This window comes from Choloepus didactylus, chromosome 10, assembly GCF_015220235.1.
Source record: "Choloepus didactylus isolate mChoDid1 chromosome 10, mChoDid1.pri, whole genome shotgun sequence".
Classification (NCBI taxonomy): Eukaryota; Metazoa; Chordata; class Mammalia; order Pilosa; family Megalonychidae; genus Choloepus; species Choloepus didactylus.
The window spans coordinates 27,646,402-27,670,041 of record NC_051316.1 but is presented as its reverse complement, the minus strand read 5'-3'; the positions used below and the strand labels follow the sequence as shown (position 1 = coordinate 27,670,041).

The following is a 23,640-nucleotide window of genomic DNA, read 5'->3' as shown; positions in this document are numbered from 1 at the left end:
CAAGAAACCTGTTTGTGCCTTTTTTTTCCTCACCCACTGGGACATGGCTATTAGAGAGCTTATTGGGAGAAATCTTAATAAATAATCTATCTGCAGGAGCATTTGTGCTGGCTGATCACCAAAGAATAGACGTTTGCTCCCAAATCAAATTAATTATTCACAGATATTAACCTGCTTGACCAACAGGAGGTGAAACAGCATTTTTCTAGGGTTGTTAATGCACTGAGATTGCTGCAGATCAATAAATAGGTCAGTTTTACCTTTGACAGTGGCAGTTATTTCCAGGATATATTTTGAGACATAAAAAGAAGTACTGGTTTAGGTCGGTTGCCCAAATAACCTTGGGGAAAAATTCCAGGGAGTTCGAGGCTGACTTTTGAAAGTGGGGAAGACATTGGAGCCAAATGCTCCAGAAGGCGCACCACATTTTTTATGCTGCTTTTCCATTGAAATCATCAGAGTATTTGCTGCTTAAAAATATATAGAAAAATAAACAAATCCGTTAATGTAATGTTTATGAGGAATTTCTGTGGTGTTTGCTGCAGAGCTTGTAGCAAAAGCTTTTGGTGTTTCTTACATTGAGAAAGTAGAATCTATTTGGGGTTTAGGTTGAACAAGAAATGATCAAACCCAGATGCTTTCCTAAAATTATATTTCCAATGCATTTATATGTCTGTTACAAAGTGTGCTACATGCTAAAAATATTTTCCTTTGTAGGCCGAGGGAAATTTCAAACCACATTGAGGGATACATAGATCAGATGGTTTTTCTTAAGTGCATTAAAGGGCATCCTGGTTGTTATTAGCCCAGACTGTACAATATGACATTATTTATGCCAAAAAGCATCACAATTCAATTCTTCTTTAATTTCAGCAACTTTATTGGCATGAAAATGCATGGAAGGGAGGCCAAAGTCAATACATCAGAATTTGGGACTATGACTCCAGGGCAACAAGTGATAATGGGAGTCGTCTGTAGATAACCTCCTTCATCCCTGTGGTCTCATTTCTCTGGGAAGGAAACATCGCCTCCTATGATAAGCGGCTCCTCTGCCTTTTCTCCAAGTGCTTTATCCCATTTTCTCTCTATTCCTGTTTTCCTCGACTGTGCAAGTAGTCATTTTTGATTCCATGCAGCCAGGGCAAAAATAGACCTTGCTTGTAGACCTTCCTTGATTGTATTTATTACAAAGTCGGCATCTCCTGAATTCTCACAGGGCTGTCCCTCTTCAAATTGTATTTCTCCATCACTATGTTAGATTTTATAATGGAGGGACGTCTGCCCTAGGTTTTGCACAAATGCTTCTGATCAATTACTCTGTAAATGGGCAAATTCAAGAATATAGAGGTTGTGTAACTCTCTACAGAAGTGTATTTTAAAATTTAATCCTCCTGTCTCATCCAGTGGATATTAGAACATATTAGAACACCAGGATGAAATAAAAGGCTGTCATTTTATTGAGTAGGCTCTATGCTAATTGTATTGTACAAGATAGCTTCTGCAAGTCACAACTCAATAAGACACCATTATCACACCCATTTTATAGATAAGGAAACTGAAAACCATTATCAGTCTAACTTAAAGCCCAAGTTCTTAAGTATCGCTTTGGTTTCAAATGCATGCGGTTACTTTTAGGGTTTTAAATATTTTTGCATACGGTACCTGGTCATGCTGGTACAGAACAAAGTAGAAACATCCAATTTCGTTTAATGTCTTCTTGTAACAATAGCGGGCTTATTGTTTTGAGTAAGATGGGACCAAAAATAGAATTATCTCCTTTATAATAAGGCATACGACAGAGAATTTGCTTCATCGTGGCCTCCATTCGTTGTTGGGAAGGGATGTGTGCTTGTTTGCAGTGGCCCGGATGTGCCATATCTCTGCAGGCTCCATCCAGTGGCACAGCGACTGCATGGGCATCAGGGGAGGCTCTTAATATTATGTCATAACTTGGTTATTTTGAGACCTATGAAAGGTTTAACTCAGGTTCAAAATACCAGGCGGGCCTTTGTAGTTGAGGGGAAAGAAGAGGGAATTAACATTTATGGGTCTACTTTGTGTCTCTCACTGTCTCATTTCTTCCTTACCCCAGCTCTGCGTGATGGGTGGCATCCTCTCCATTTCCCTGGTTCATGTGTGACATGCCTGAGGGTCACATAGCTTCTGTGTGGCTAGGACAGGTGGTCCCTAGATCTGCATTCTAAACTGTGCACTTCCCATTACACCGTGGCTTTGCACTGAGACAGTTGAGCCAGATTCATAGGACAGCACTTGAAAACAGCAGCAGTATTTTTGGTTGTACATTAGGATGATTTCCAACACCCTTGAACCTCAGAGAGCAAGCAGTGAAAACAAGGAGTGCACTAAAAGAAGGCAAAGCAGAAAGAGACCATAGTATTTACACTCTAAGTTGAAATCAGTAATTTTATAAAACAGTCAGAAATGACCAGAAGATTGTTAGTTTCAAGAAATTCTCCCATACCTTATACTAATATGAATATAAATTAACTGGGTGGATTCTTAAATTCTGCATATTAGGAGGTGTTTAAGATAAGTCTAATAAAGCCCCAATGTTCTTTGTGGTTTTTTTCCATCTATCTGAACGGCTGAGCACAAAAGCTGTGTTATGTACAGAGTGGCTGGGTTGATCCCTAGTAGAAAAAAGTTATGTTTGGTATCTCGAGAACAATGAGAGTTTGCTGCTTGGCTGATCAATGCTGGATCAAGTTCACATTCCCTAGCTCCCACTCTCCCACCTACACATGGAGGGGGTGGAAGTGTAGTGAAGGGAGGGAAGGGAGGACAAGTCCTTTTTTTTTTTTAGAGAGAGAGATGTGAGCTCAGGCTCTCCTAATATGGACACAGCTGGGCCTGCATTAAACAGTGATTTAATCTACTGCTCCAGCAAACATCCTATGAAAAGTAAAGAGATTAACAGCCAATTAATTCAGGCCCTCCCCCATTGTTTTGTTGGAATACCTCCTTGTATGGATCTAAATTTTTGGTGGAAAAACTTTCTGGAAAATAACTTCCACTCATATATTATTTATATTGGGGATATAGCCACACCCATTCCACCTGTAATGTGATGGGTTTTGCTTTCCTTACTCTGTGTGTGTGTGATTTTACTTCTTAATAGAGGTAGGCTGATTCAGGCCCATTCCTCTTGTTAGTAATTGTCACTTCACTGGGTTCCTTTGGGAGGTCAGATGACAGCCAACCCAGTCTGAGTGCCAAGGTTTTAAAAAATAGACCTGCTGGGGTCACAGACTCCCGATGCAGACCCTGTCCTTTTAAGGCCCCTGGGAATATTGACATGCCCATGTGCACAAACTTACAGGTGCCACACCCACTCCATCTTGGGAAATAATGGGAAGGTATTTAGACATGGGTGTTTGCTTCTCAAATTAAATGCCAACATATGATATGTTTAAGTTTTTTAACTGGTATCATTGATACCTTTTACAAGGCATTTTGTCAGAGTAACTTTTCGTATATCATCAATGTATTTGTGTCTCGTTTCTAAATGAGGGGCCCATTTGGTTGGAACATGGTGCCCAAGACCCAAGGGAGTCACCATGGATTGCTTCCTGCATGGAAAGTACCTTTCACACAGAGCAAAGGGTTTTTTCCATCGGAACACTTCGTTCCCTAATCTTAGCCAGCCATCTTCCAATTGCAAAATGCTTTTGCAGGAGAACGGGCAGCAGCCCTCAACGTAAATAGAACATTGTCTAGAGATGATGAATTGGAAATACCACCTTCATTACCCAGCATTCCAGATCAGCACTAAAATCGGGTTCCCTGAAGACTAGGATATATGTTCTTTTCATTCAGGATCCAGACTAGTATTAACCACGAACCTGGAAGAAACCATAGAAAGTCAAATGTCTATCCACTCTTGTTTCCCTTCTGGTACAGTGCTGAGACCTCCCACCTCTTTTTAGTCCTTTGTGAGTGCATGTGCATAATTTACCTCACCCAAAAGTTTATTCCTAAATATCAGCCCCTCCAGCCTAGAATTGTGGCTGCCATCAGCCAAAGGGACTTACTGTAAAAGTACATAGTAAGTGGTTGTCTTTTGTGGCACTGACCTTGAAATTTGGATATGTCCCCCATACATCTGGAATTTTCTCATAGTAACCTGTTAGAGGTGGGTCATTGTTAAAATGATGTAGACCAGTGGTTCTCAACCCTGACTGCATACTGGAATCATTTGGGGCAAGGGGTGCTTTTAAAACCACTGAAGCCTAGTACCTACCCTCAGAGATTTGACTCTAAATGGTCTGGACTGAAGCCTGGGTGTTGGGAGTTTTCAAACTTTCCCCTAGTGATTCTAATAAGCAATCAAGGTTGGGAACCATTGATTAAAGCCCCCAACATAATTTTATATTTCACCCGTGAAAACTCTTTAAGGTGATAATGTCTGTGAATATAAAAGTCCTATAAAGAATTGCAGTCCTACAGTTGTTGAGGGTGGGTATATTAATATCCATTTTCTAGAATGGCTGTTTCCATAGACTTTTATAGTATGGGAGTGTTTTGATCTGGATTTATCTGATCCATATAAGAAGCAAATATTTTCAAGTGAGATGGTCACGTTAGGTGTTCTTGAAACTCATCTACTGGAGTAGAAAGAGCACTAAATTCCCAGTCAGGAGATCTAAAGGTCAAGCAATGTGAGGTACTAAAGTTACTGAAATTCTCTGAGACTCAGTTTCTTCATCCTTAAAATGGGGCTATGTGAAGAACAAACAGAACAGTCTGTAGATGGAAGTGCTTTGTCAACTATGCAGTTCTGTACAAAATTGGCCACTCTTGTTTTCTTATGCCAAGTCTAAGGTTCTTTGGTTTCTGATATATGTGGTTCTTCAGTACTGTTTTTTGGTGTCAGTACTCTTTTTGTCCAGCTTCTAGTGATGGTGTGATGCTTCTTGGTTTTAATAGTCTAGGGACTGATAAATAAGAACTTCTTCCTGTCCTAAGCACATTACATGTGTCATTTGATCTTCATGAATCTATGAGAAAGGAGGCTTAGAGAGGTCAACCAGTTAATACGTGGCAGAGCCTGGGTCCCAGGCCAGACAAGCTGTCTGCACATTTCTTATATTATGCTAGCTTAGTGCCTTGCCACACAAGGTCCGCAAGGACAGAGAAGGTGTCTTATTCATTTCTGTGTTCACAAAGTCTAGTGCTCCTGTTTTGTAGGTGGCACTCAATATGTTAAGTGAATAACCTGTCCACAAGTCCAGTTAACATTCTTCTTCCTGCAATCTATGCCCATTTCTTCTTCTTGTAGTAGAAAAAAGAGATAAAATACTTGGTAAGCATTTTTATAATAATCCTGTGTGATATTTCTATAGCATTATGTTTGTTTTATTTTTTAATAGTTCTTTTTTATTTTTTTATTATATAAGTAGGGTATAATCATGGCTTTATCTTCTATACTTCACTTCTAAATGTGTTGAAGTTGAGAAATATTGGGATTATATAGTTTTCCCAGACATCCCCTCCCCCTTCTCCACTCCCCAAAAGAGACACAAGAAAATGAAAGAAAGAAGAAACTAAGCATACTTTACTCCTGCCCTTCCTTGTCCAAAGGAAGTTAAGGCAGCTTCCAAAGTAGCTAACTACAGCATGATAAAAGTAAATTAAAAATAAGAAAAATGGGGCAAAGTAAAAATAATGGTAAGAAAATAAGATGGGGCCAGGAATTACATTATCCTATAGAATGCCCACCCTGAAGTTCCTATGTATGGCTAAAATAGGGTCACAGAGCTCTAAGCTTTCTAGAAGAGGGAAAAGGATAAATGGCAGTGTTCCTGCAATAACAAATACCAGTTGCCCAAGTCCAGCTATTCCTGATGTTGATATCAGGGAGAAGATTTTCCTGTGGGTCCACACAGAAATTACTGTCTAATGCAATAAACGCTCTAAAAACATCCTTACAGTAAACACTGCGGTGGATTTCATGGAGTTGTTTCTTATAATGCACCTCAATAAAGGTTGATGGCTTCTTACCAGAACATAATGCAATGAAAGGAATTTCACAGAGGACCAGTAAGATGCTGTGCCGTGCCAGCTCTGCGGTGGTCTGGCTTTGTCTAAGAAGGGATTTTAGAGTATCTAGGGTAGGAGTAGGGGCATCAGAAAAATTTGTGAACCTCCTGAAAGTTAAATGTGCGTGTGCTCTCTAGATGTATTTTTTTTTTTTTTACCCTAGGGAGCTGATAGGACCACTAGCCTTTATCAGATTATCAGAGGGATTCAAGGAATGGAAGGTCTGAGTATATTAAATATTGCTTCCTCAGTCAAGCTCTGTGAAAGTCTTTGGGCAACAGTAAGTTCAGGGTTATGGTGACTGAGAGAAAGAAGTTCTGTGAGGGAGTTCACTCAGAGCCATAAGCTTCAGCAATCCACTGAGCCAAGTGTGGGATTGATTTCCTTTTTTGAGAACTGTACTTTATAAGGACTTCCACTAAGAGGTCCATTTGCCAGGGCCAAAATCCTCTTCAGAAAGAAACTAGGTGTTCACTCTAACACAGAGACAAAATGGGCAGTAACAGAAATTGTATATAAATTTTTGAAAAATCAGCTAAGAACATAAAATAAAAGCCTGTGACATTTAAAAATGACAGAGGAAAATTTAAAGCCACAAACATTTGATAACTTTACCTCTAACCCTTACTTGTTATTTACAACTTTATTAAACTAACCTAGATTTTATTTTCAGAACTGTGTAGATTTAAATTCACCCTAAATCTTATGTAGGTGATCAAGTCCTCTGAAACCACTGAAAACTTCTGGAACTTGCTACCTTGTTTGGTATTAAAAGGTCATTTGGCTTCTTATAGGGGATATTACCCCCTTGCTGTGGCCCAGAGAGAGTCGTTTGCCATCTGAGGCTGTTTGGGATAATTAAAAAGCTTCCCTTGTTTGCTTTTCAGGACTTTTAGTTGACTAGAAAGGTGAGCCTGTCCTCTTTCACCTCATTCCTGAGATAGAAACAAAATGAGAGAACGTACCTATATTAGCAATACGAAAGTGGTATCACTATCTTTTTCCGGTGAAAGGAGTAATTTCCTCTGGGACGAAAAAAAAGAAAGAGAAGAAAACAGAAAAAAAAGATTTTCCCTTCAAAAGTAATATCCAGCGACTACGTTAAATAATGCTTTTATTTTAACACCATGGTATTTTTCTCAGCCTTTGCAATTGTCTTCAGCTATTATAAACTGCTTTGACAAGAAAGTTCCTTGGAACAACTTCCTTTCAAAACTTGCATCTCTTCTAGAATGAGGCATTTTTAAAGAAATAGAAAACGTCTGATTCTAAAAGCTTTAAAGCCCTTCCACCACATTCTGAATTTCCAGAATTTAAAAAATTTGTAAGTTTCTCCACACCCTAACTTCACTTGTGTCACCCCATGAGGAAAGGGAGATTTAGGTAGACAAAAAGAGAAATTTCTTAAGGTTGTATTGAACACAGTCAACATGTATTAATATTTTTCCAAGTCCTGCAGTGATATGCTAAATTCAGCTCCTTGCAGCATTTTGGAATATAATCCTAGTGATTAATCTATAAGGGAATTAGGAACCATTATTTCTCATTTCTACTTTCATTTAAATAAAGGGGTGTGAGTGTCATTTTAGAGCTACCTTGGCAATGTAACATATCTCCTGGTCTCTTTTTTTTTAAAGTGCACAATTTTGTGCTGTTTACAAATTAAGGTATTTCAGTGGTAAAACAAACAGGAGTTAATTAGAAAGATAAAGAAAGATCTTTATCATAAAACACCCCCCCTTGAAATTTCAATGCCATTTATTCATTCATTCCTTTATTCTCCCATTCACTTATGTAGCATATTTATTGAGTGCCTACTATGTGCTAAACAGTTTTTTTAGTGACTGGACAAAAATCGAGAACAAAAGAAAAAGGATCTCTGCCTTCCTGGAGTTTACAGGCCACTTGGGGGGACAGACATTAAATAAATTAATTATAAAAAATAGTTATAAAATGTAAGTGCTTCAAAGGAAATAAACAGGATGCTATTAGAAAGAATAGTTTGGTGACATAATTTGGATTGGAGAGGGGATAAGGAAAGACCTTGCTGAAGAAGTGCTGTTCAAGCTCAGAATTAGAGGGTAAGCAGGAGCCAGCCAGGCAGAGAGGAGAAGGAAACACATTCTCAGTAAAGCAAAGTGATATAATTTGAATTGCTTTTGGAAATATCATCTGGCTTCTCTGTGGAGGATGGGCTGTGGGGGTGGGAGGACAGGGAAGCGTAGAAGCAAGGCAATCAGTAAGGCATTTAGAACGGACCACAGCTTTTACACCCCACTCAACAAAGTACCAGAAGAGCACAGCGACAGCAGCATGTTCACTTGGTTCAGCTTACGTCAGAGACAGTTAGGTTTTCTGTGATTCGGGCAGTAAGAAGAAAGGAGATTGTGTCAGTGGCAGCAAGGTGGGGTTCCCAGGTCTCAATTCTTAAGATCTTGCCAGTGGCTCAGTGGGATTGATAGTTAGGAACAAATGTGTGTGTGCGCGCACGTGTGTGTATGACTACAAGATGAGGATTATAAGAGAAAAAGCCTGCAAATACTAACTACCCAGGGGTAATAAGAGATTTTCGTAGAAGCCTTTATAAGATTTAATTTGCAACAGTTATCTGTATTACTGTTACTGAATTGTTGGGATTTATTTTGTTTTGTGTTTCTTCTAAGACCATATGTTTAAAATTGTTGACAAATCAACAAAGAGGACATTTAAGAAAGGTCCATTTAGGCAGAGCATTGTTTTAGTACGTCAGTATTGAATGGTTCGTATCAAAGTTGCTAGGGATGGCGAACTCCCAAAGAAAAAAATTCTAGTGGGTGAAGGGAGTGTTTGCCAGTGATAGATTTCTGTTGATATGAGAATCTTGACTAGTTCCAAGTTCTCTTTCCATTTAAAATTAAGCACCTCTGCAATTATGAACTACACTTCACCCTTTGTAATTTTTGTCTATGTGTATGTGCACTTAAGATTTGCAAGACATTAACTATTTTTATGCATTTCTTTTAGAGCAGAAAAATTGTACATGGCTGGTTGTACATTTTTATATTATGTAGAAAAAGATTCAATAACACATTGAAAAGTCTTTAGCAAATGAACAACGGATTTCTTAGCACTTAGCTAAAGATACAAAATGGCTAATATATCTATTTACATCCCTCTCTAGAGTTAAATTTTTTTTCTCAGATAAGTTGTAGGTTTACAGAAAAATGCAGAAAATAGAGTTCCCATATACCAACTGTGCCCATTATTAACACCTTGCATTAGTATGGTACATTTGTTTCAATTGATGAAAGAATATTATTATAATTGGAGTACTAACTATAGTCCATGGTTTACATTAGGGTTCACTGTGTTGTACAGTCCTATATTTCTTTAAATTTTTTTTTTATTCTAGTAACATATATAAACCTAAAACTACACCTTTTAACCACATTCAAATATGTAATTCAGTGCTGTTAATTAGGTTCACAATGTTGTGCTACCATCACCACCATTACCAAAACTTTTCCATCACCCAAATAGAAACTGTACAATTTAAGCATCAATTGCCCATTCCCTATCCCCACACTAAGTCAAGAATCCCTCATTCCAGCAGACTACTTTTATTTTAGGAAATAGAAGTGCATCGGCAATGTAATTTTAAGTAGCCCAGTTATGAATATGGAATGAAGGAATAAAATAAAGTTTTCCACTCTGATGTCTCCATTAAGAAGCTCCTTTTTGTATAAAACACTCCATGGCAAAGTTGCTTCTATTTAAAGTAGTGAGTTTGATCTTGGCTTTGATCTAAACCTTTTGATCTTGAAAGAAGGATGGAGTAGCAATAAAGAGAGGGCAAGACAGACTTTCTTTAAAGAAATGTCATAAAGTTAAAGGGATGGTCAGGATCAGCAATTGCGACCTGACTCCCCTTCTTTCCCCACCCACTCCCACCACCCCCCACCCGGACCTGGTTCAGCCAACTTCTGAAGTGGACGGGAAGGAAGCCTTTTAGGGGTTGGCGGAAAGACTTGGATATCGCACAGTTTTATAACTAAGCGGAAACTTTCCCCCTAATTATGAAAAAAGATCGGCTGTTTTTAAATTCAGCCGGGTCCCGGGTAGTTTGAAGGCTGCGTGTCTCCACCGGCCGGGCGGAGAGCGAGTCTTGGCTTTTACCAGCTCCGGGCCTCTCCCGGGGGAGGTCACCTGCCGCCGCCCCGGATTCCGGAGGGGCCACTGACAAACGCCTACTTAATGGCGTCTAATCCATTCGCGGGCAATGCTCCATTAGGAAAGTTCCTTTCCCTCCGCGAAAGCCATCAGGACACTTAGGCTTCTGACCCGACGAGAGAGTTCAGGCCGCCCGCGGGGGCGGGGGCGCTTCTCCTGCAGAGCCCTTTCGCCAGCGGGCGGGCAGCGCTTCCGCTCCTGCAGCGGCCACAAAAGCCCGTCGTTCGTCCCCAGGGTCCCGGGATGGGGTGGGGGTGGAAAGGTGAGGCGTGCGCGCCCGTGGCCCGTCCGCGCGTGGGAGAAAGCGGGCGCTGCCAGGCCCAGGAGAGAGGCAGAAAGATGTCTGCAAACAGAACAATAAAATAAAAGGCGCGCGGGGCGGGGAGGGGGCGGAGGCGACCTGCCGGGAGGGCAGCGCGGCCTCCTATACCTTTAAGGCAGGCCCCGCCCCCGCCCTCCCGCCCGCGCCACCGCCCGGGTCCCCGCGCCGCCCGCCGCCCGCGCTCCGCCTTAGGTGTTGCGGGCCGGGAGCGCGCGCTGCTCTGCGCCGGGCCGGCCCGGCGGGCGGGCGCTGGTATGCGGGCTCCGGGGCCCCCGACTCCATGCTCACCTCCCGCGAGGCGAGGTAGAGGCCAGCGCCGAGTTGGTGGGGACGCGAGGGAGGGAGGCCGGGGTCGCTCCCGTGTAAACTTGACTCTGTCTCCTTCCCCCGCAGCCGCTGCAGAAGGAGCGCCAGGCCGGGGCGGAGTGCGGGCTCGCGCGGCAAGTGAGCGCCGAGGTGAGTGGCGGCCGCTCGGGCGGTTCCTGCGCTCCCCTTCCTCCCCGGGGCGGTGGGTCCCGCGCCGCGTCCCTGCTGCGCAGCCCCCGGCGCCGACGCGCGACAGGCTCGGGAAGATGGCCCCTTGTTGGGGGGCTCCGGCGCGCACCCCGGGGACGAAGGTCACGGCCTCAGCGCGCCGCAGCCCGGAGCGTGGGGGTCTGGGGGCCGCGCGCACTCTGGGCGCCGGGGAGTCCGTTGCGCGGAGGCGGCCGGGCGAGCCGCGAAAGGTGCCTGTGGCTTCTCCAGGTGAAGCCGCGGACGTTTGCGTCGCGAGGCAGTTGATCGTTTCTTTCTCTCGCCGAGGGGCGGCCCTCGGGACCCGCCGTCCTGCTTAAAATGCGCTGTGGTTTTTGAACTTCAGGTCACGAAATGGATTCGAGTGAACCGGAGACCCAGAAAACGGAAACGAAGGGAGAACGAAGAGGTGTTTGAAAAGGTAGGGTCCTGAAAAATAGCAGGGGATGGAGTTGGTGACAAATCTCTTGCCTCTGAGTACTTGATCACAATAGAGGAGCATCTTTCTGTAAAGTTTTCAGGAAATGTGCAGTAAACTGTAGATTTAATTTATATGGATAGTGCTGTAGAAATATTGGTTGATTATCCTAATAATTGTCAACATACTGTGTTTTCGTGAAATAAGAATGACCTGGGATGGAGATTTGTTTCGTGCTTGTTAAATAAAGCAATAGACTTAAGTGGATTCCGTTATTATATTAGACCAGTATTATTTGTTATTGCAGGGTTAAAAAAGAAAAACTGTGTTCTGAATAAATCACCCAATCTTAGGTTTCTGAATGTGGTTGTAGCACAAACTGTTAGCACGCTCACTCACCTAGACTTCAGAGCCATCTCAAAATGGAGACAGAAGATGAAATAAGTGTATTAGTTTTGAAACACCAGGAGGGATTTTATTTACTGTAAAGCAAATGAGAAATTTGTTTTCCTAAATTCAGAATTTCAGTATGTTGCTTCGCAGAAGTTGAGACTGCCTGTTTTCCCCTGAAAATGTATTAAGTGAAAACTTGATTTGTCACTATAGTAAATATTATGAAGTCAGGTAAGTCATCTGTTGTTTCCTAAGTGACTTTTGTTGAAAACTCTTAAAAATAAGTGAATGTCTTTACAAATGTTACAGCAGATGTGCTTTTGTTGTTGTTGTTTTTGCTTAATTATATTTTACTGGGGTTTTTTGTTTGTTCGATTTTTGATAGCACCGAGGGATTTAAAATAGCAGTGTGTTGTTTTTCTGCTGCTAGAATGTATGATGAATCATTCCTCATTCTGAAGCCAAATTCTTGCTGATAGCATTGCTGCCAACTTCTGTGATGTGTTGCCTTAGTATGGGCATGGCAGCGTTTGAAATATGCACAAAGCCCATCATAATGAAGATGATACCAAAATTTCAGAGTGCGCTTGAGGATAGCACAAGGCATCTGCAAAAAGAATGGGAAAAAGAACAAACCTGGGAGTATAGTAGTTTGTAGCTAGACATTCGGGGTGTGAAAAATGGACCCTCAGCCCTTCTCTTTTTAAAGAAAAGGGATGTATGTACTTCAGTTAGAGAGTAATGGAAAAAGTTTTCATTTTGAACAGTCTTGATTTTTCTGAACATACCTCAGCCTGCTCTAGGAGCTTGTCTTGTTTGTTTAACCCTCATGGTTTAGGTGTTTTTGAAATGTTTGTGAGGTGACCAATGAGATCATAAAATACCCCAAGAAGGAAAAAGAATTATGGTTTGCTTAGTATTTCAAAGAAATGTCTTCTCCCTATTATTTTTTAAGCTGAAAATAAGATCTCCCAAACTCAGTGTGGCATGCACACAAAAAAAGAAGGGGAAGATATTATCTTTGTAGATTACCAGGCAGTGTCACTACTACATTGAACCAGAAGTAACTGTATCTTTTGCACCGGTGGCTTCTGAGAATGAGAAGAGTGAAGGGGACCTTGAGGATTTTACGTTCAAGAGAATGGAAATTCTTCACTGAACCACTTCTACTTGACAGAGGCTGTTGTGTTAGAACTTACGGGGAAGACGCATGGCTGACTTACGTTGAAAGTTTGGGCAGCAGTCTTAAAGAGGGCCTGAAAATGAAGTAGTCAGGACCACTATTAGAACTTCCTTTCAAGGAATGAAGTTTATTGCTGACTTGCTTTGAGGGTGGAAGTGGGGAGGACAAGAAGGGGAGTTTCAGAGTCCTCTCAGTGAATACTAATCACCAGATACTACAGTGTCTTGAATCTGTCTTCTGGCCTTAAGAAGCACTTCTCGGCCCCTGGGACACTGTTTGCCTCTGCCACACCTATAAGAGAGAGGTTGGAGTAAGCTGAAGCTAAGCGTGCAATATTTTCAAGGGTGAGGTTAAAGAGATTGAAATCCACGACAAAGGGCATTAGAACAGTATTCTGGAAGGCAGGGAAGACTTCCTGCAGCTGGGAGTTGAGTTGTGTCCCCTTGATTGCCCGAATGTTCCAAAATACAGAGTGATCTCTGGGTGGTAAATAGTATGCAGAGGTCATATGTTAACCTTTAGCTAGGATTGAACCTATCATTTGTAGGAATCTAGGTAGTTATTCTTTAGTCTAATAAGTTTTTTTCCTAAAATATCTGCATGCCACAATTAGAAGGAAATTATTCCATTTTTCTTTTTTATGCATCCACTATGATTTTTCAACTATATTAGAATAAAGCTATGATCTTTTCTGCTTTTATTCATTTCTCGCAGGTGTTCATTTTAAATATAGCTATTGCCTTTATTGGACTACTTTATCTTCTTTGTCCCCACCCGTTCCTTCTGCAAACACACTGCCCTTCTTCCAGACTCCTGTCCCCCCAATCTCTTGTCTCCATTTTCAGGCCTCTCTCAGGATTCAGCCTAGATGAGTTATCTTGGTTAACTAGTCTATATTTAACTCGAGGATGATAGCATTTTTTCCTCCTATAAGAGGATTCCATTTTTACTGACTTGTGGAAAACAGAAAACCTTCTGACCTGCCTCAGAGTGGAAAACAAATAGTATGGTGCATGGCCAGAATCTGAAAATGGGCACTGGACAATGAATTATATGTAATGAATATAATCTTACAGCAGATATTTATTTTCCCCCTCAAATAAAATCTTGAAGGTGCTAAGTGGTAGGAACAGCCTGTTGTAACTTGAAATATTAGTGGAGTTTTTCAGCGAGGAAGGGAAAGCAAAACAAACTTACCCTGTGCTCCGCTGTGTGTTAAAATAACAAATAATGAAATAAAGTAAATTGAGTGAGATGTACCACCCAGATAAGGAATTTAAAATGCTTTCCATGCCTTTCCTTTATTTTAGGTTCCTGGCTGCTTCCACCCTCTTCTTGGGGCCACTCCCACCCACCAGACAGCTGCACTGTTTTTCTCTGCTCCCTTACAGGTTCTCATTTCTTAACTTGCTGAAGTTGCAGAATTCTTTCTTATGCATCTTCTCATATCTTCTCTAACTTTTATTTGCATTTTGTCTTATTTTTATGTTAGCCGTTTTTGCACTGGTGTAACTGAACTCTTACACTGTTTCTTGTTCATTTTGAATTACAAAACTCACCTCTCTTCTGCTTCTGGCCCTCAGATATTTTCTCCTTGCACTCTGATATTCTTCCTTTTTAATTATTTCAGTTCTCTTTATTTAGTTTGAATAATTTTTGCAGCAGGGGGTCCTGAACAACTCCACAGAGAACAATTAGGATGAGTGGATCCACAAGCTCTGCAAGGGGCAGGTTAAACAATGGTAATTGGAACAGTGAATTGTATCCTGTGTATTTTTAAAAATAACGTTAATAGATTTTACCAAATGGCTGTTGGTTTTGGAATGCATCACATTTCTTTTTCTTTTTTTTTCTGCTTTTATCTTGAATTAATCCAAAGATAAACAAATTATGCATCACATCACACTCAAATACGGAGGAATAATGTAACAGTTTTTCCTGAGTTTTAATAATTCTTTTGTCACTATTCCAGGGATTAGAATATGTTGTAGGATAATATTTTATGGCAGTATATTTGAGGAAATATTTGAATGAGGTTTGGTTCCATTAGAAGATTAAAATTCCATTTTTCAGATTTAAAAGAAGCACACTTCCTGGTATATCTGATAATATGCAGAAAACAAAGCATAAAATGGCCATTTTTAGTCATCAGTAAATATAAATGATGATGTCAGAAGTATTCATTGGCTAACCTTCAAAACATTGACAATTCAACAGTTCTAAGGTTGGCTGATATTAACAAGTGATCCTTTACGTGCATTAGTTTGTCTCCCCAAGCGAGTAGTCTTGGCCAGGGTGAGATCGCATGGCCTCTGCTATGATCAGTCATAATGAACACTAGGTGCAAATGGTTTCCAACAATGGCACTCTTTAAGGTCGACCTGAATTATTCTTCCCTGCCAGGACCCAAAAAACAATACTCTTGAGAGCATAAAATTGTTTTAAGTTGGGTGAAATTTTCCTTGATATAACAAGAGTGAGATATAAACATCTAGAAAGAAGGTTGTGAAAATGTGGACTTCATAGTATACAGCGGCCATTTGAATTGGGGTCAGATGTTAAATTGTATTTTCCGAGCCTTTTGGAAAAAATAATGAAACTATTTTCTTTGTGATAAATTCCTTCCTAAGTTCTGGAACATTTTCATTCTACATTTATTTTGTTTGTTCTTTCCACACATTTGACTCTGAACTGCAATCTGTGATGATCTTGGTTTGAATAATAATCCACAGAAGACTTTTTAAAATAGTATGTAAAACCTAGCCTGGCTTATGCAATTAGTAGCACTTATTGTACCTTTTAAAATTTTATTCCTTGTAAGAGAATACTTTAATAATAATTCTAATATTGAAATATTCAAAATTACAAAGCCAGGTACGAATTTCAGACTCTTAACAAAGTGCTTTATTGGTGTGTTTGCCTTTTTGACAGAGGTCTATTTTATGTTCAGTTTATGTTTTCCAGAAACCAATAGTTGAGACTAATAAAAATTACTTGGTTCTTTCTTGAACCCATAAGAGCTGATGGAAACTTTGTTAGGGTCGACAGTCTGGGACCTTCAGCCCACAACACCTAGCAGAATGGCACATGATGAGTTCAGGGGGTGCTGAACCAAGAATCCCTTTACTTGCTAGGAATTATCTGGCTTTTAGCAAAATGGTAGGCTCGTGCAGCGGCTCTTAGGCAGCTGACGAACACTTATATCAAGCGGTTTCCCAGGCATTGGTGCCTTTGCCTCTTTTTGAGAGTGCTGTTGCCCTGTGAGAATTCATAACTGGTCTGCATTTATGTAGCCATAATCTCTTACAATAGCTTCATTGATACTTCATTTCCATAGAAAAGCTTTATGGATTCTAATGAGTCACAGCTCTGGAGGCACCAGCCATTCCCCCTCCCTATCAGTGAGCACCATTGTACCCAATCTGTACTGATTGTGCCTTTGGATGACAACCTACTTGAGTGATGGGAGGAAGGCAGAGTAATTTATTAAAGTAATTGCAAAGAAACCAAACAAAAGGAGCAATTACGGTGCTGTTAACATGCAATTTGTTATTTTATCACTGAAATATTTGGAGCTCAGTTGAGTATCTCTATCTTATTTGTGGGTCTTCCTTTTTTTTTTTCCCTGTCAATCCCCCCTTTTTTTCCCCCTGTAAATCCCTAACAGATACATAATTTGTTAAATTCTCTATACCCAGGTCTTAAGTTAGATAGGGTTTCTTAAGATCTTGACTCCCCACTCTGCCCCTTCTTTGTCCATTTTTAAAGCTGGATCCAGGAAGCAGTGCTGATAAAATGTGTTCTGGGTACCCTTAGGAAGGAAGTCTGATCTGTTTAATTTTATACCATTAAATTTTCATCTGTTCTGTAGATTTATTTTTTTAAGAATCCACAATGTTCTAAAAATGTTTTGATAATTCTACATGTACTAAAATTCCTCCCCATTTTCAACTAGAATAGCAGGGAAAATTAAAATATAGTCATCCACTTTGCCTCACGCACTTATTCACATCTTTTAAAAAGAATCGTTGAATGGTACTATTAATACAATAATAGCTCACACTTGCCACATGTGTCACGTACTGTTCTCAGTGCTTTACATGTTTCAGCTCATGTAAATGTCACTTTAAAGTAGAGTCAAAAGTTAGCAGTATACCAGGAGGATGTTGAGACTGCGTCAAACGCTTTGTGAAAGTAGGCTGAGGTATAAACACATCAAATAATTGCTATAGAAAAAATGCTTTGGGCAAAGATTTTAAAATTCCTTTTAACCCATATTATTGACAGCCCTAGACCACCAGCATAAAGCACCTGTTTCTAAATTAGGGCAATCCCAACCAGAATGTATTTTGAAAACACTTGGAAGAGTGCAGATAATTACACTGTTGATTTTAGCAGGTCTTATGCCAGCGGCCATCAACTTTCTATGTCATGAAAGATTAAAACCGTTTTAATATAAAGCAAAAGAGTTCCGCTGGAAAAGAGAGGCAGGGAGAGAAGAATTCTGTGGCTTTTAAGTTACTTTTATAGGGAACACTAGTTACATTCCTGTGACAGAATACTTTATTGGACAGTCATTCCCATCCCAGGCATTTTAATGAGCTGCTGTTTTGTGCCTGGCATCGTATGGCACTAAGATGCATTATTTTAGTAGTGCCTAGTGGTGTCAGTGCAGTTTAAGCCTGTCATTGTTTCCATTAATCTTCTATTTTAGGAGGGCAGTACTAGCATGTAGGGAAGTGCTCAGCCAACATGCACTTCGTTTATATATCTGGGTCTCTGCACACAGGAAAAGTGATACTCAAGCCTCATATCCCCAACACTTAGAAAAGGACCCAGTCGCATGCAAACTCTCAATAAATATTTGTTGAATGAATTAAATGAAAGAATCTCAAGAGTAACACTGCTTATCTTAAGAACTCATACCTGGCTATGGCTAGGCTCTAAAAAATTTTTTTTTATTCAACTGTCCAGGGTTTTATTTAATTATTATTTTTTAATGATGGAGATTTTCATTAAAGTACATTTGGTAGAGTTTTCCTGGCTTTATGGGTCAACTCTTTCATGTCTTCTATAAACAGCTGGGAGCCAGGAAGAGCTGAGATTTGCACAACTCTGAAATTATATGCCTCTTGAGTTAGTCACTTGACTTTTGCTTTCACATGAAAACCCTTTTATTTAATAAGCCAGTTAAGCCCATTTACGTTAATTAATAAAATCTGTGTTTGGCCTCAATTCATTTATTTTTATTGTATCATATATTGTAAAATCTGCCATTTTAACCATTTTTAAATGTACAGTGTAGTGGCATTAATTACATTCACAATGTTGTACTCCCATCACCACCACCTGTTACCAAAACTTTCATCACCCAAAACACATTCTGTATCCATTAAGCTGGCTTATGGCTTTGTGATATACATAATTTTGCCCATCTTTTCCATCTTTTGGTATTTAGGAAGGTTTGTATTGTTGTTCTAATGGTTACTTTTAAATAGTATCACTTTTTTTTTTGTGCCACTTTTGCCTTTTTGTGTGTGTGTGTTTCTAGTGTATTGATTCCCTGCTGTGTGCAATAGTGAAATTTAACATTAACCTCTTCTTGCCCCTCCTCCTTTCTTCCCCATCATCTGACTTGAAGTATTATCTTTTTACTTCCAGGTAATATCTATAAGAAAATTAACAAGCTTAATATGTTTTTCATATGATTTTCCCATCATACTCTTTCTATGATGTCAGAGCATGTAGACAGTACATACTTTCCTGTATCCTTTATAAGATCACTTAGTTTTAATCCTCATGTACGTCTATAATGCTCATCATCTGTCCTTATATTGGTGTCTCTTCTGTCATTTTGGTTTTCTAAAGCTAGTTACCTGGTATATTTCTCAGGAAGAGCTTATGACAACTATATACCCTGAGTTCTTGCAAATCAATAAGTTTGTTCAGATTGTACATGAAGGTCAGTTCAGCTGGATATAAAGTCTTTGGTACATGTTTTCTTTATTTGAGTATCTTAAATATGTTACTCCATTGTCCTCTTTCCTAAAGTCTTGGTGTCAGAAAGTCTGATGCTAGGCTCATTTCTTTCCCTCAGGGGAACTTTGTCTTTTCTCCTGGACACCCATATTTTTCCCTTTAAATTCCAATAATTTTACTGTAATATGTCTGATTGTCTCATTGTGGGTCAGTTTTCCCAGCTGTAACTTGAATTTTGAGGTTTATTTTCATCCTTTGTAAAATGAGAATAATGACAGCTTTTTTTGGTCTGCTCACAGTTGTTTTGAAAACCATATTATATATTAAGTGCTTTGAATTTAGTTTACTATTTGTTGCTCTTTAAAGTCTCTTGTTCTGAACCTTAAAATTAGAATGCCTCATTTTACAGATGAGCAAACGGATTTGAGTTGGCTTCATATATATGAGGAATCTAAAATGGATACTCGGCGGAGTCTTTTGTCTATATCCTGCCGGTAAATAAATTGATGATGACTCTGTATGGTAAAACAGCTCACTGTACCCACCCAGGGTGGGCTCAAAGCACTTGTGCTTTTTGAAATTATCTTATCTAGTAAACTCCGATTTCCCACTTCAAACTCTGGGTTTATATGATCTCAATTTATGAATGCATAGAACAATACACAGGAAAAAAATTACAATACTCTTTTTCAGATAATAAGGAGAGTTGAAAACCCAGTTGGTTTCATCAGCCAACATTTTTCTTGCATTTGTTGTACATAAGGCTCTGCATAAGAAGTGGATAGAAAATACCCTAGAAACATGAGATGTCATTTCTGGCCATGAGGGTGGTAAAACACACAACATATCCATGATCACTTACAAAGCCACATGTGATAAATGAATCCAAACCAGTGTAGCACAAACCAAGGATATGAGTAGATGGTGCATTTTACCTAAGGCTACCCTGGACTAGAATTTCCATGCCTGGGCCTTGTTTTGATAAAGCAGCCCTTTTCACGGGCAGACTGGAAGTTATGGTGGGGAATTGGGTAATTGAGTTAACTAAATCCATTTTAATGCTTTTACTCGATTTGTAAGCACAGATAGGGGTTTGATTGACGTCATATAAATAGTGTTAGTGTCTTTATTTGGATATGTGATTTTTAAAATAGTTTCATCCATGCATTACAAGAAAGGCTGGAATCCATTGTAGATATTCTGACACTTATGAATACAGATGATTTAGAAACCCAAGGCTAGAAATGTAATACCACCGATAATTCTATGTATAACACATTCCTTATTAAGTTCTTTGTTTATTTAAACAATTTGTTTTCTAGCCATTCATTGTATATCTCACAACATACAAAACCCTGAGTAAGGAGTGGGGAGTACAGAGATGAATAGAAAACAGCCCTCAAAGTGTTTATAGTTAAGATGTAAAAACTATGTAGAGTAAAAAACAGAACTGAATGAGACCCATATCAGAGGTGCAAGAAAAGAGCAGGAGGTATACAGGGCAATTTGGATTTCTGTAAGAATTGGAAGTCACATCACTTTGGGCTGTTTTCATCCACAAGTCTTGTCCAGTCTGATAGCAAGATACACATATTTGTTCCTTTTCATTCAGCTTTTGTTATTTTATAGAGTTGAGGATACGATAATTTTTGTTCTCAAAGTTCTGATTGTTTTCATGAGCACTTACTCAAACTGTGAAATTAGTATTTATCTTTGGCTTACTGATGTGAAATCAAAGTGCTGCAGCAAGTTTAGATCACCTGTAAATTTGGGTACATAAGGTTTTCAGTCTATTTCACTCTCCCTCTCTCTGTTTTATTTCATTTCCTCTTTTGCATTGATTTTTATTTTCTTATTTTTATTTGGTTTCCAGACAGTGAGAAATCAGTGATGCAGAATTCGGGATATCAGTTAACTGTGACTTCAGTTACAAAGCATTTTAGGTTTCCCTTTTTTATGATTTTTGGATGTTGTGTTCTGTCAATCAGAAGGCATCCCATGTATTTTCAGCAACACAGCTATAGCGTGACTTCTTTTTTGTTTTAAAAGTATTAAAAAGTAGTCATATATCCCTTCATCTTCCTGTTGAGGAGGTAAAATGGATCACATAAATATTTATATCCAAGTCATTTAACACTTTATATATCTTTCTGTAATTTAAGAAAATTTGGCTTTTTAGAGCCCAAGTTCTGAACCATACATGTGTGAAGATTCAGATTTTTATTTATGCGAAAACAAAAACATAATGGTATGCAATAATTTATAGCAAGAAAACCATGTAAAATGGGAAAAATGGTTTCAGAATGTATGTTTTTATTTTCAGGCATTTTCATAGACAAGGCAACAAGTAGTCCTTTTACGGGGCCTCATTTATAACCAAATGTCGCAAAGCTCATGCCATTATCTCTCTGTGGCAATTTTTTTTCCACCATAGTTTGGCAACTAAGAAGACAGAAAGTGATGGAGGACCTCGGATGGTAAAGAGAGACGCTAGACTAGAAACAGAATAAAATTTGATTTTATTCATCACGCAGTTTCTGTTTTTCCTCTTTAATATCATACATATACACACAAGCTTCCGTTTTCAATGTTGGGAGAAATACCTTTAACATTTATTCCTGGCAGTAAAGGTGAAGGGTGCTGAGTGGTCGCATAGTCAATAGAAGATAGCAGATTCTCTCTCGGAACAGCTTTATTGAGTTATATATGCCATATACATTTTTATATGCCATAAAAGTAACCCATGTTAAGTGTACAGTTCATTGACTTTTAAGAAACATATACAGTTGTGCCACCAGCACCACAGTTCAGTTTTAGAACATTTCCATCACCCCAAATTTTCCCCCGTGTCCATCATAGTCAGTCTCCATTCCTATCCCCAGCCCAGGCTACTGTTAATCTACTTTCTGTCTTTAGGGTTTTGCCTTTTCTAGAAATGTCATATAAATAGAATCACACATTTTGTAGTCTTTTGGCTCTGGCTTCTGTGACTTAGCATAATGTTTTTGAGATTCATCATTGTCTTTGCATGTATTAGTGGTTTGTTCCTTTTTATTGCCGAGTAGCATTCTGTTGAATGGCTGGCTGTATTTTGCTGATCCATTTGCCAGTTGAAAGATTATTGTATTTTTTTTTTTTTTTTTGCAGATTTTGATTTATCAGTAATGTTCTAGGAACATTGGTATAACTGTCTTTGTGTAGACATGTATTTTCTTTTCTCTTGGATGCATACCTAGGACTGAAAGGGCTGGGTCATATGGTAAATGTATATTTAACTTTTTAAGAAACGGCTAACCTGTTTTCCAATGTGACTGCACCATTTAATTTTTTATTTTTGTTAGAGAAGTTGTAAGCTTACAGAAAAATTATGCATAGAATAGAGTTCCCATATGCCACCCTATTATTAACACCTTGCATTAGTGTGGTACGTTTGTTACAATTCATGAAAGAACTTTTTTATAACTGTACTATTAACTATAGTCCATTGTTTACAATAGGGTTCACTGTTCATTTTGTATAGTCCTGTGTTTTCTGGTTTTGGTTTTTTAAAAATTTCTATTCTAGCAATATATATACAACCTGAAATTTCCCCTTTTAACCATATTCAAATAATATAATTCAGTGCTGTTAATTATGTTTGCAATGTTGTGCTACCATCACCACCATCAACCCAAATAGAAACTCTGGACAGTTTAAGCATTAACTCCCCATTCCCTGCTCCCACCCTGGCCCCTGGCAACCTATATTCTAATTTCTGACTTAGAATTTGCTTATTCTAATTATTTCATATTAGCGAGATCGCACAATATTTGTCCTTTTGTGTCTGGCTTATTCACTCAACATGATGTCTTCAAGGATCATCCATGTTGGCCTATGTGTCTGAACTTCATTTCGTTTTGTATATGTACCACATTTTGTTTATGCATTCATCGGTTGATGGACAGTTGGATTGCTTCCATCTTCTGGCAGTTGTGAATAACGCTGCAATGAACATTAGTGTGCAAATAATATGTTCGAGTCTCTGCTTGCTATTCTTTTGGGTGTGTACCTAAAAGTGAGATTGCCGAGTCATTTGGTAATTCTATATTTAACTTTCTCAGGACCTCCCAAACTGTCTTCCACAGTGGCTGCCACATTTTACATTCCCACCAGCAATGTTTAAGGTTTCCAGTTTCTCCACATCATCATCCTCCCTTGGTATTGTCAGTGTTTGTGATCTTAGCCATTCTGGTGGGCGTTGAACCACGCTTCTTGTACTTAATGCTTTTTATTTCTTGAGAGGATCTAGAAGTGACTAGATACCCTCATTATGCTTCTGTTCTCCATTTTTCGGATCAGAAGGTGGTGGCCCAGTAAGTGAAAAAATCTGAGTCTCACCCAAGATTCCCCCAGGTGAGTCATTGAACCTAGAATCCTCATGCATCATTTGGGGTTGTAGCAACCTGCTCTTGTTCTGACTCTTTGCTTCTTATGACTCTGAATGCTTTGTGTCTTTGTGGTCTTGTTAGGTGTGGCTTCCTTTTTATCTTCTTGAAATGATCCATTCTTTTCCTTTCTGGAATT

The 23,640-nt window shown here is 39.3% G+C and overlaps 1 protein-coding gene across 6 annotated transcripts in view; it reads left to right on the top strand.

Annotated features, from left to right (window-relative positions):
* The window catches only part of LOC119545490 (aminopeptidase O (putative)), a 358,623-nt gene that overhangs the window by 265,702 nt on the left and 69,281 nt on the right, over positions 1–23,640 (top strand). For all 6 annotated transcript variants that reach the window (XM_037851043.1, XM_037851041.1, XM_037851039.1 and 3 more), the window contains 2 exons: positions 10,985–11,047; positions 11,451–11,525. In XM_037851043.1, the coding sequence (XP_037706971.1) occupies positions 10,985–11,047; positions 11,451–11,525 (138 nt within the window). The remainder of the gene's footprint in view (positions 1–10,984; positions 11,048–11,450; positions 11,526–23,640) is intronic.